Source organism: Oncorhynchus nerka, linkage group LG14 (assembly GCF_034236695.1).
Source record: "Oncorhynchus nerka isolate Pitt River linkage group LG14, Oner_Uvic_2.0, whole genome shotgun sequence".
Lineage (NCBI taxonomy): Eukaryota > Metazoa > Chordata > Actinopteri > Salmoniformes > Salmonidae > Oncorhynchus > Oncorhynchus nerka.
The window spans coordinates 36,381,555-36,394,801 of record NC_088409.1 but is presented as its reverse complement, the minus strand read 5'-3'; the positions used below and the strand labels follow the sequence as shown (position 1 = coordinate 36,394,801).

General features: G+C 44.4%; 1 protein-coding gene across 1 annotated transcript in view; it reads left to right on the top strand.

The window, feature by feature from the left end:
- Positions 1-8,194, top strand: part of LOC115142194 (dynein axonemal heavy chain 5-like) — a 78,378-nt gene extending 70,184 nt beyond the window's left edge. The window contains exons 72-78 of the mRNA XM_065027192.1: positions 5,261-5,466; positions 5,602-5,805; positions 6,080-6,295; positions 6,660-6,872; positions 6,968-7,120; positions 7,291-7,522; positions 7,783-8,194. Coding sequence (XP_064883264.1) covers positions 5,261-5,466; positions 5,602-5,805; positions 6,080-6,295; positions 6,660-6,872; positions 6,968-7,120; positions 7,291-7,522; positions 7,783-7,934 — 1,376 coding nt within the window. The 3' untranslated portion in view covers positions 7,935-8,194. The remainder of the gene's footprint in view (positions 1-5,260; positions 5,467-5,601; positions 5,806-6,079; positions 6,296-6,659; positions 6,873-6,967; positions 7,121-7,290; positions 7,523-7,782) is intronic.
- Positions 8,195-13,247: the final 5,053 nt, after the last annotated feature.

The window sequence follows — 13,247 nt, the reverse complement described above, 5'->3', positions numbered from 1 at the left end:
TGTCGTCTGCATAGCAATGATAGGAGAGACCATGTGAGGTTATGACAGAGCCAAGTGACTTGGTGTATAGCGAGAATAGGAGAGGGCCTAGAACAGAGCCCTGGGGGACACCAGTGGTGAGAGCGCGTGGTGAGGAGACAGATTCTCGCCACGCCACCTGGTAGGAGCGACCTGTCAGGTAGGACGCAATCCAAGCATGGGCCGCGCCGGAGATGCCCAAACTCGGAGAGGGTGGAGAGGAGGATCTGATGGTTCACAGTATCGAAGGCAGCCGATAGGTCTAGAAGGATGAGAGCAGAGGAGAGAGAGTTAGCTTTAGCAGTGCGGAGTGCCTCCGTGATACAGAGAAGAGCAGTCTCAGTTGAATGACTAGTCTTGAAACCTGACTGATTTGGATCAAGAAGGTCATTCTGAGAGAGATAGCGGGAGAGCTGGCCAAGGACGGCACGTTCAAGAGTTTTGGAGAGAAAAGAAAGAAGGGATACTGGTCTGTAGTTGTTGACATCGGAGGGATCGAGTGTAGGTTTTTTCAGAAGGGGTGCAACTCTCGCTCTCTTGAAGACGGGAGGGACGTAGCCAGCGGTCAGGGATGAGTTGATGAGCGAGGTGAGGTAAGGGAGAAGGTCACCGGAAATGGTCTGGAGAAGAGAGGAGGGGATAGGGTCAAGCGGGCAGGTTGTTGGGCGGACGGCCGTCACAAGACGCGAGATGTCATCTGGAGAGAGAGGGGAGAAAGAGGTCAGAGCACAGGGTAGGGCAGTGTGAGCAGAACCAGCGGTGTCGTTTGACTTAGCAAACGAGAATCGGATGTCGTCGACCTTCTTTTCAAAATGGTTGACGAAGTCATCTGCAGAGAGGGAGGAGGGGGGAGGAGGATTCAGGAGGGAGGAGAAGGTGGCAAAGAGCTTCCTAGGGTTAGAGGCAGATGCTTGGAATTTAGAGTGGTAGAAAGTGGCTTTAGCAGCAGAGACAGAGGAGGAAAATGTAGAGAGGAGGGAGTGAAAGGATGCCAGGTCCGCAGGGAGGCGAGTTTTCCTCCATTTCCGCTCGGCTGCCCGGAGCCCTGTTCTGTGAGCTCGCAATGAGTCGTCGAGCCACGGAGCGGGAGGGGAGGACCGAGCCGGCCTGGAGGATAGGGGACATAGAGAGTCAAAGGATGCAGAAAGGGAGGAGAGGAGGGTTGAGGAGGCAGAATCAGGAGATAGGTTGGAGAAGGTTTGAGCAGAGGGAAGAGATGATAGGATGGAAGAGGAGAGAGTAGCGGGGGAGAGAGAGCGAAGGTTGGGACGGTGCGATACCATCCGAGTAGGGGCAGTGTGGGAAGTGTTGGATGAGAGCGAGAGGGAAAAGGATACAAGGTAGTGGTCGGAGACTTGGAGGGGAGTTGCAATGAGGTTAGTGGAAGAACAGCATCTAGTAAAGATGAGGTCGAGCGTATTGCCTGCCTTGTGAGTAGGGGGAAGGTGAGAGGGTGAGGTCAAAAGAGGAGAGGAGTGGAAAGAAGGAGGCAGAGAGGAATGAGTCAAAGGTAGACGTGGGGAGGTTAAAGTCGCACAGAACTGTGAGAGGTGAGCCGTCCTCAGGAAAGGAGCTTATCAAGGCATCAAGCTCATTGATGAACTCTCCGAGGGAACCTGGAGGGCGATAAATGATAAGGATGTTAAGCTTGAAAGGGCTGGTAACTGTGACAGCATGGAATTCAAAGGAGGCGATAGACAGATGGGTAAGGGGAGAAAGAGAGAATGACCACTTGGGAGAGATGAGGATCCCGGTGCCACCACCCCGCTGACCAGAAGCTCTCGGGGTGTGCGAGAACACGTGGGCGGACGAAGAGAGAGCAGTAGGAGTAGCGGTGTTGTCTGTGGTGATCCATGTTTCCGTCAGTGCCAAGAAGTCGAGGGACTGGAGGGAGGCATAGGCTGAGATGAACTCTGCCTTGTTGGCCGCAGATCGGCAGTTCCAGAGGCTACCGGAGACCTGGAACTCCACGTGGGTCGTGCGCGCTGGGACCACCAGATTAGGGTGGCCGCGGCCACGCGGTGTGGAGCGTTTGTATGGTCTGTGCAGAGAGGAGAGAACAGGGATAGACAGACACATAGTTGACAGGCTAGAGAAGAGGCTACGCTAATGCAAAGGAGATTGGAATGACAAGTGGACTACACGTCTCGAATGTTCAGAAAGTTAAGCTTACGTAGCAAGAATCTAATTGACTAAAATGATTCAAATGATACAGTACTGCTGAGGTAGGCTAGCTGGCAGTGGCTGCGTTGTTGACTTTGTAGGCTAGCTGGCAGTGGCTGCGTTGTTGACACTACACTAATCAAGTCGTTCCGTTGAGTGTAAAGTTTCTACAATGCTGCTATTCGGGGCTAGCTGGCTAGCTAGCAGTGTTGATTACGTTACGTTGCGTTAAAAGAACGACAATAGCTGGCTAGCTAACCTAGAAAATCGCTCTAGACTACACAATTATCTTTGAAACAAAGACGGCTATGTAGCTAGCTATGTAGCTAGCTACGATCAAACAAATCACACCGTTGGGACTGTAATGAAATGAAATGAAAATGTGATACTACCTGTGGAGCGAAGCGGAATGCGACCGAATGCGAAAGTTCTATTCAGTAGACGTTGGCTAGCTGTTGGCTAGCTAGGAGTGACTCCTACGTTAAGGACGACAAATAGCTGGCTAGCTAACCTCGGTAAATTAAGATAATCACTCTAAGACTACACACTCTAAACTACACAATTATCTTGGATACGAAGACAGCAAAGACAACTATGTAGCTAGCTAACACTACACTAATCAAGTCGTTCAGTTGAGTGTGATAGTTACTACAGTGCTCCGGTAGACGGTGAACGTTTGCTAGCTGGCTAGCTGCTGGGCAGATAGGAGGACGACGAAATACGATAATTACGCAATTATCACTCTAAGACTACACACTCTAAACTACACAATTATCTTGGATACGAAGACAGCAAAGACAACTATGTAGCTAGCTAACACTACACTAATCAAGTCGTTCAGTTGAGTGTGATAGTTACTACAGTGCTACGGTAGACGGTGAACGTTTGCTAGCTGGCTAGCTGCTGGGCAGATAGGAGGACGACGAAATACGATAATTACGCAATTATCTTTGATACAAAGACGGCTATGTAGCTAGCTAAGAAGAAATTGCTAAGATTAGACAAATCAAACCGTTGTACTATAATGAAATGTAATGAAATGTAATGAAAAGTTATACAACCTGCAGACCGAAGCGCGGATGCGACCGCTCGCTCCAACCCGGAAGAGTAGAGTGGTAGAAAGTGGCCCCATGTGGGGGGTGATGGAGAGTGACTCACAGAGCCCTGTGGGAATCTGGGAAACTGGTGACCCCCAGATCTACTGTTTAACGTTGCATATCCTGGTTCAACCCTACCCTAAACACTTAACCTAGCTTCATGTCCATATCCTGGTTCAACCCTACCCTAAACACTTAACCTAGCTTCATGTCCATATCCTGGTTCAACCCTACCCTAAACACTTAACCTAGCTTCATGTCCATATCCTGGTTCAACCCTACCCTTAACACTTAACCTAGCTTCATGTCCATATCCTGGTTCAACCCTACCCTAAACACTTAACCTAGCTTCATGTCCATATCCTGGTTCAACCTTACCCTAAACACTTAACCTAGCTTCATGTCCATATCCTGATTCAACCCTACCCTTAACACTTAACCTAGCTTCATGTCCATATCCTGGTTCACCCCTACCCTTAACACTTAATCTAGCTTCATGTCTATATCCTGGTTCAACCCTACCCTTAACACTTAACCTAGCTTCATGTCCATATCCTGGTTCAACCCTACCCTTAACACTTAACCTAGCTTCATGTCCATATCCTGGTTCAACCCTACCCTTAACACTTAACCTAGCTTCATGTCCATATCCTGGTTCAACCCTACCCTTAACACTTAACCTAGCTTCATGTCCATTGACTGGTTCAACCCTACCCTTAACACTTAACCTAGCTTCATGTCCATATCCTGATTCAACCCTACCCTTAACACTTAACCTAGCTTCATGTCCATATCCTGGTTCAACCCTACCCTTAACACTTAACCGAGCTTCATGTCCATATCCTGGTTCAACCCTACCCTTAACACTTAACCTAGCTTCATGTCCATATCCTGATTCAACCCTACCCTTAACACTTAACCTAGCTTCATGTCCATATCCTGGTTCAACCCTACCCTTAACACTTAACCTAGCTTCATGTCCATATCCTGATTCAACCCTACCCTTAACACTTAACCTAGCTTCATGTCCATATCCTGGTTCAACCCTACCCTTAACACTTAACCGAGCTTCATGTCCATATCCTGGTTCATCCCTACCCTTAACACTTAACCTAGCTTCATGTCCATATCCTGATTCAACCCTACCCTTAACACTTAACCTAGCTTCATGTCCATATCCTGGTTCAACCCTACCCTTAACACTTAACCTAGCTTCATGTCCATATCCTGGTTCAACCCTACCCTAAACACTTAACCTAGCTTCATGTCCATATCCTGGTTCAACCCTACCCTTAACACTTAACCTAGCTTCATGTCCATATCCTGGTTCAACCCTACCCTAAACACTTAACCTAGCTTCATGTCCATATCCTGATTCAACCCTAGCCTTAACCACAACCCAAATCCCAGCATCATGTCCACATCCCAGTTCAACCCTAACCCTAGATTCACTTCCACATCCCAGTTCAACCCTAACCCTAGATTCACTTCCACATCCCAGTTCAACCCTAACCCTAGATTCACATCCACATCCCAGTTCAACCCTAACCCTAGATTCACGTCCACATCCCAGTTCAACTCTAACCCTAGATTCACGTCCACATCCCAGTTCAACCCTAACCCTAGATTCACGTCCACATCCCAGTTCAACCCTAACCCTAGATTCACGTCCACATCCCAGTTCAACCCTAACCCTAGATTCACGTCCACATCCCAGTTCAACCCTAACCCTAGATTCACGTCCACATCCCAGTTCAACCCTAACCCTAGATTCACGTCCACATCCCAGTTCAACCCTAACCCTAGATTCACGTCCACATCCCAGTTCAAACCTAACCCTAGATTCACGTCCACATCCCAGTTCAAACCTAACCCTAGATTCACGTCCACATCCCAGTTCAACCCTAACCCTAGATTCACGTCCACATCCCAGTTCAACCGTAGCCTTAATCCTAACCCTAGCTTCTTGTTTGTTGCTCCAGTTATTAACCAGGACCTGCTGGATGTCAGTAACATGGTCCAGTGGAGGCCCATGCTGTATGGGGTGGTGTTCCTCCACTCTACGGTCCAGGAGAGGCGTAAATACGGCCCCCTGGGCTGGAACATCCCCTACGAGTTCAACCAGGCTGACTTCAACGCCACCGTGCAGTTTGTTCAGAACCACCTGGACGACATGGACATCAAGAAGGTAGGTGCAGAGATGAGAAGCCCCTGCTGTAACTAAGTAAAGCTCTATCTTTACTTCTACTGTTAGTACTGCTACATGTCTTCCTATGTAAGATGTGTCTGTTCCTGTGTTGATGGTAGTCTGACGTCTCCCCAGGGTGTATCCTGGAATACAGTGCGCTACATGATCGGGGAGATCCAGTATGGCGGTAGGGTGACAGACGACTATGACAAGCGTCTGCTCAACACCTTCGCCAAGGTCTGGTTCAGTGAAAAAATGTTTGGACCTGACTTCTCTTTCTACAAAGGCTACAGCATTCCCAAGTGTACCAACGTGGACCAATATCTGACATACATTCAGGTCAGTCCATTTTTCACACTCAGTCTCTCCTGCAGTTTACAGTGCTGTGTAACATTATATTGAATTAATGTAGTCAGACTGCATGAAGATGTGTGCTGTATACATTATGTGCGGCATTGAGACATTTGGTAACACTTCCCATTAATACCTTGTTCATAATGCATTATAAGCACTTATAACACCTTATGAAATATCCACAATGCATTCCACGGTTTACTGTAGTTTGGTAATGCACAGACATGCAGATTCTAATCCTATGTATTTTCCCCTGCAGGGCCTACCGGCTTACGACACACCAGAGGTGTTTGGCCTGCACCCCAATGCTGACATAACGTATCAGAGCAAGCTGGCCAAAGACGTCCTGGACACCATCCTGTCCATTCAGCCTAAGGACAGCTCCAGTGGCGGAGGGGAAACCAGGGAGGCCATTGTGGCCAGGCTGGCTGACGACATGCTGGAAAAACTACCTCCAGACTACGTACCGTTTGAAGTGAGTAGCACTGGTCTGGAGTTAGCTAACCCTACTGGAAATAATCACCCATGATTAATACAGTGCTGGCCATTAAAAATATTATTTCCCATAATACCTTGCTGCTGCAGCAAGGTAGATCGTTAAAAAACTCTCGCCGGATGACGCCAAGTCATCTAACAATAACCCATGCACTAAAATGAATTTCATTAATATAACCCATAGTGCAGTGGGATGCACTTTGAAGGTAGTGTTTTTACTGCAATAGAGGTTTACTTTTTAATGTTCAGAACTGTGTTATGCATTTGCATTCCAGTATGTTAAGAATCAAATCAACGTTTATTTAAAGCGTAATTTCACAAGAGCATGTTTTCAATATATCCAGGTGAGAGAGAGGCTACAGACGATGGGTCTGCTCCAGCCCATGAACATCTTCCTGCGTCAGGAGATAGACCGCATGCAGAGGGTCATCGTGCTGGTCAGGAACACGCTGACCGACCTCAAACTGGCCATCGACGGCACCATCATCATGAGTGAGAACCTACGGGACGCGCTGGACTGCATGTATGACGCACGCATCCCCTCACGTTGGAAGAAGGTACGTTTATTACTGCCTCTTGAGTACACATTTATTCAGTTTTCTACGCATGTATTCCATGTTCTATTTTCTACTTCTGTATTTCTGTGTTCTAGGCGTCATGGGCCTCCAGCACTCTAGGGTTCTGGTTTACTGAGTTGCTGGATAGGAACCGTCAGTTCCAGGCGTGGATCTTTGAAGGACGGCCCAACTGTTTCTGGATGACAGGGTTCTTTAACCCACAGGGTTTCCTGACCGCCATGAGACAGGTACAGACGGCACATTCACACATTCTAATGTAATCACAATTGAACATACTTACTGACTTGGCTAGGCCACTGAGGTTATATTTAGAGGTTGCAGACACTACACAGTCATAGTTGATCAGGAAGCTACAAAGACAAAGCCAGTCTATATTACTCTTTTTTTGTGTGTGTAGGAGATCACTCGTGCAAACAAGGGCTGGGCCCTAGATCGTATGGTGCTGTGCAACGAGGTGACCAAGTGGATGAAGGATGACATCACCCAGCCACCCTCTGAGGGGGTGTATGTGTACGGCCTCTATCTGGAGGGGGCCGGCTGGGACAGGAGGAACTGCAAACTCATCGACTCTAAACCCAAAGTGTTGTTTGAGATGATGCCTGTTGTCAGGATGAATGCTGAAAACAATGGTGAGTGTTGTCACTAGTTACTGTAACTTCCTGGAGACTCATTGAACAGTATCTCATTTAGCTGCGCCTTGTTTGCATCGATACGTTACATGTTGAATATGTCAGTGGGAATGATATTTCACTTTTAGGTCAATAACAATGTGGTCTTTAATGGTTACAGTATTTCAGACCTACTGAATGGACAACATGCAGTGAAAAAGAAACTCATGTGATCATTGTGTATAAGTAATGGATGTTTATCGTTGCTGTGGTCATTTCAGGTGTCAAGGATGCCCAGTTATACTCCTGTCCCATATATAAGAAGCCTGTAAGGATGGACCTGAATTACATTGCTGCTGTGGAACTGAGGACTGCTGCACCGCCTGAGTACTGGATACTACGTGGTGTGGCACTGCTGTGTGAAGTCAAATAACCCACTTCTATGTTGTATAATAAGCCTAAATCTTGAAGTGGAGTGTTTCAGTGGTTAAAGGTGCAATCTGCAGTTCAAACAACAACAAAGTTGCCACCCCATCACTGTTTTGTTAAACAGCTGAGGGATGTGGCTGGAGAAATGGACCTTTAAGGATTAAATGAGGGAAGTGTCTTCATTTAGATTATGGTGGTAAGCTTCCGTAATAACAAAGTTGCACCTATCACTGGGTTGCAGGAATAATAGAAAAATAAAGTCTATACCCCCAATTATTGAACGTCTGAACTCTTTTGGGTGTGTGTTTACTTCTTTATTTTACTTGAAGGAATCATTCTAAATGTCCTTATTTTTGTACTCACCATAATATGGTTGTTACTAGACTAATATACATTGGTAGACGTTGTATTGCTGCATCTTTGTACTGTACCTGTTAAGAAAATGTTCATATTTCAGTCATTATAGATTTAGAATTCTGAGACAGAACATAAATTATAAATGTAACATAACATGAATATAAAAACACAACAAAAGCAGTATAAAAAAAGATACTGTTAGTGGAATTCTAAATTCCTCTGTATTATTTCCCAATCAGAATTAATTACTCTGTCAATGCATTCTATGGGATTGTAAAACCCATATTTTTATAAGAATGGACAGAACCCCGGTCTTAAAAGTCAGGTAACAGCGTTTAATTCAAGAGAGTACTGACTCAAAATACAAAGAACTTTACATTTTAAAGAGAGAACATAAAATTACGTCATCAGTTTCTCACACTCTCTCCGATCCACACAATAGCGCAGTGTCTTCAGGTCTGGAAATTGTCTTCTACTCCCCTCATAAAACAAACATTCCAATCTGTCTAAAAAGACATTTTCGCCTCCACTAATGGAACATCAAACAACATTCTTATCTGTCTGAAAAGATATGCCATCCCTCTCCCTTAAACCCGCAAGGTACAGACAATTAATTCATTTTACTTACATTTTCAGTCCTAGTTTAACCAAGAACCCATACATTTCATACCATAACATAATAGTATTAAAATAAATGGTTGTAATTTAAAAGTATACATAATTAATAATTTCAACTATAATTTCCTCCAACATCAGAAAGGAACAATAGAGGAGCACTAGAGAACAAAAGAGGAAGGGCCCCAGGGTTGGGATCAATCCCATTTCAATTCCAGTCAATTCAGGATGGATGCTGAAATTCCAATTATTTTCAATGCTTTTCAAATAGGAACATTTTGAATTGGAGTTTGGTTTACTTTCTGAATTGACTGGAATTCAAATTTAATTGACCCCAACCCTGAAAGCAACACAAAAACATCTTCCAACTCACATGTACATCCTAAAACATATCCAGTGACCAATAGCACTGATGTGAACTGAAAACACACCTCAAACATGTTAACTTATTACAAGCGCACATAGTAAGATGTTGAAACATAGTTTAAGAGGATGAATTCATTATTAACCTCATGTCAGATGGTTTCTTACACTGAAAGTAGTCTATGAGCTAGGATAAACACAGTTGCGCCATCACTCCTATTGGTTTTTATCTAGCGGTGGTTAAAGTTAGCTGAAATGTGTGTAGTGGCTGTTTAAAGAAATACGAGACATGGATTACAGTTTTTCCTGGCTCATAGACTAATTACAGGGTAATGAACCATCTAACATTGTAAAATACCGACATGATCCTTTAAATGGGTCCCAAAACACATCCAGTGAAAACTAGCACATGTGAACACATAAAATATCCAATTAGTTTAGCTGTCTTCCCAACTGTCCTGCAGTCAGATCAGTGAGTCACACATCAACCAGAGAGAAAGGAGGAGGAAGGACAGAGGGGTCTGGTTGCAGTCTCTTGCTCCCCTCCTGCCCCACCCCATCCCTCTGTGGTCCTCTTCTCTCCCCTGTTGGACTCATCCTCCTGAATACTGCCCCCCCATCTTCCTCTTCCTGAATGCTCTTTCCACCTGCCTTTTTTGGCACAGATGTATCAGTGCACACCTCACCTCTCGGTTACGGATGGTATAGACGACAGGGTTGGTGCACCATGAGTAACACAAACAATGTGTTGAGACAAGTGAAGGGGCAGAGTTTGCTCGTGTAGTTGCAGACCGGTAAGACCGTAGATTATTGGCACCAGCTGCAGTAGAAACATACAGAGGTCGAAGGTTACAGTTCTACGAGCACGGTGGTTGTCTTGTTGGAGGGCCACAACAGCCCTGCGTGCCTCATTGTACATACGCACAAAACAGAGGCAAGTAATTCAGATTGAAAGAGTTGGGGTGATGATGGAAGGGCCATGGAACAGTGCCTCTTGCACAGGACTAAAGCTCACAGATGCTCTCACAATTCTAGGCTTACATAGCAGCCCTGCAGTGGCTCTATTAAATGCACCATGTGTGTCCCATGTTGAGCTGGACCAGTGATTATTACCAACAGTGGCACTCAGTACCCAGACTAGCCCCAAGGCAAGCCACACATGCCTGGATGTCATTATGCTCAGGTAGTGGATGCTGTAGCAAATAAACACATCTTTCTATTTCCATGAGGGCCAGAGTCATCTGAACGCTCCAAAGGATGGTACACATAATACTAAAATGTTCCATTCACCACCCCGATAGTCACAGTACGTTGGAGCAGAAGAGAGTGCAAGACAATTAATGCTGCAATGAAGATATGCAAAAGACCACATATCAGCTGAAAATGTAACAAAGTGTGGAACGGTGTCACCAATCCAATGAGTAGGTTCATCACCAGATAAGTGAAAAATAATGACAAAAAATCTGAAAAATATATATTTTCCCTGAAGCGATGTGCTGGAAAAAAACAGGCAAACGGATCCATCATGTCTTGCTCCTCTTGAAATGTTGTCCTGTTCAGAAGGTGAGGTTTAGAGGGAGCATTCAGTACTGTTTTGTTACCATCAAAGCCCCATATACTTACTACCCACCACTGCAACCTATATGCTCTCATTGGCTGGTCCTCGCTACATATTCGTCGCCAAACCCACTGGCTCCAGGTCATCTATAAGTCTTTGCTAGGTAAAGCTCCGCCTTATCTCAGCTCACTGGTCACCATAGCAACACCCACCCGTAGCACACGCTCCAGCAGGTATATTGCACTGGTCACCCCCAAAGCCAACACCTGCTTTGGCAGCCTTTCCTTACAGTTCTCTGCTGCCAATGACTGGAACGAATTGCAAAAATCACTGAAGTTGGAGACTTATATCTCCCTCACTAACTTTAAGCGTCTGCTGTCAGAGCTGTTTACCGATCGTTGTAGCTGTACACAGCCCATTTGTAAATATCCCATCCAACCAACCAACTACCTACCTCATCCCCATATTTGTTTTTCTGCTCTTGTTCACACCAGTATTTCTCCTTGCACATCCTCATCTGCACATATATCACTCCAGTGTAAATTGCTACATTTTAATTACTTCGCCACTATTGGCCTATTTATTGCCTTACCTCCTTATTTCACTTACACACACTGTATACAGAATTTTTCTATTGTGTTATTGACTGTACGATTGTTTCTCCCATGTGTAACTCTTGTGTTGTTTTTGTCGCACTCCTTTGCTTTATCTTGGCCAGGTCGCAGTTGTAAATTAGAACTTGTTCTCAACTGGCCTACCTGGTTAAATAAAGGTGAAATGAATAAATATCTAAAAACTTTAACTTTGTTGAAGCCATGGTGCTGATCAGATACAGTGGTACTAGTAGCAGAAGCAGTCCCTGAATCTAGGAGGGATAGCTCAGAGCGTTGTCTCTTCTATCTACACTCCACAGACTCATCAGGTGTCTCCTCTACATTTTATGTCTTTTATACACGATGTATGCAGCTGTGTGGTTGAAGGATACTTATAACCAGTCTAAACACTTACCAAAGGTCGCCTACTAAGAGTAGGCTGGAGGTAAACATTTTTGTGGCATATTTTTAGTGTAGGTAATTTACAACTGCAGTGGAATAGAGAAAAGTGATAGCGCTATACAGTATAATGGGCAGTGGTGGAAAAAGTCATACTTGAGTCAAAGTAAAGATAACTTAATAGCAAATGACTCAAGTAAAAGTCACACAGTAAAATTCAACTTGAGTAAAATTCTTAAAGTATTTGGTTTAAAATATACTTAAGTATCAAAAGTATAAATCATTTCAAATTCCTTATATTAAGCAAACCAGATGGCACCATTTTCTTTTTCTTTTATTTCTGGAAAGCCAGGAACACTCCAACACTCAGACATCCTTTACAACCAAAGCATGTGTGTTTAGTGAGTCCACCAGATCAGAGGCAGTAGGGATGACCAGGGATGTTCGGTTGATAAGTGCGTGAATTTGACTATTTTCCCATCCTGCTAAGCATTCAAAATGTAATGAGTACTTTTGGGCGTCAAGGAAAATTTATGGAATAAAAAGTAAGGAATCTAGTGAAGCAAAAGTAGTTAAAAAATATATATAGTAAAGTAACTTTAGTTTACTTTAAAGTATTTTTTACTTTAATACTTTACACCACTGATAATGGGCCCCCGGGGCTATCAGAAAATTGCTTTGAAACCATGTCATGAACAGTATGCCTTTAAAATAAAAGAGAGCCGCACACTCTAGGAGCTCAGATCCAATCATTTAATTACCAACGTTTCCACAGCCAAGCTGTCTTCATCAGGGTATAATCACAAACACTGCGGAATGACTCGTTTATATAGTGTCAAAAGACACAGGTGTCTGTAATCATGGCCAAGAGTGGCCTAATATCATTGGTTAATAATCAAATATTAAAATGTCATACAAAGAACAGCATACAAACAAATGGATAGCATACGATCATAGATTAATTTGAGTACACAAGTTTACACACAATTACAATGGCAAAGTCACAATAATCACAAGAATGGCTTCAGATCAAAGTCTACGTTGAGACCGAAGGGCGCAAGGGTCTTTAAATGAAAGATCCAGGCAGCCTCTCGTTTTAACAATAAATTATCAAGGTCACCCCCTCTCCTAGGGAGGGTGACATGTTCGATGCCAATATAACGCAGAAAGGAAATCGAGTGGCCTGCCTCCAAGAAGTGGGCCGCAACTGGATAAGTAAAGTTTTTACATGAACAGTACGCCTAACAGTATTTTGCCTAATGAACTTGATGGAAGAATAATCAGGGGGACACTTGAAAATGTTCCAGACAGTAATTGGCCTAATGAATGTGATGGGGCTTGTGACACCTTAACTGTTACAACAAGTGATCCAAACCTCTTGACAAGGTCACTATAGGTCACTATTGTTGGGTTAAGGTCATTAACCCCTTCC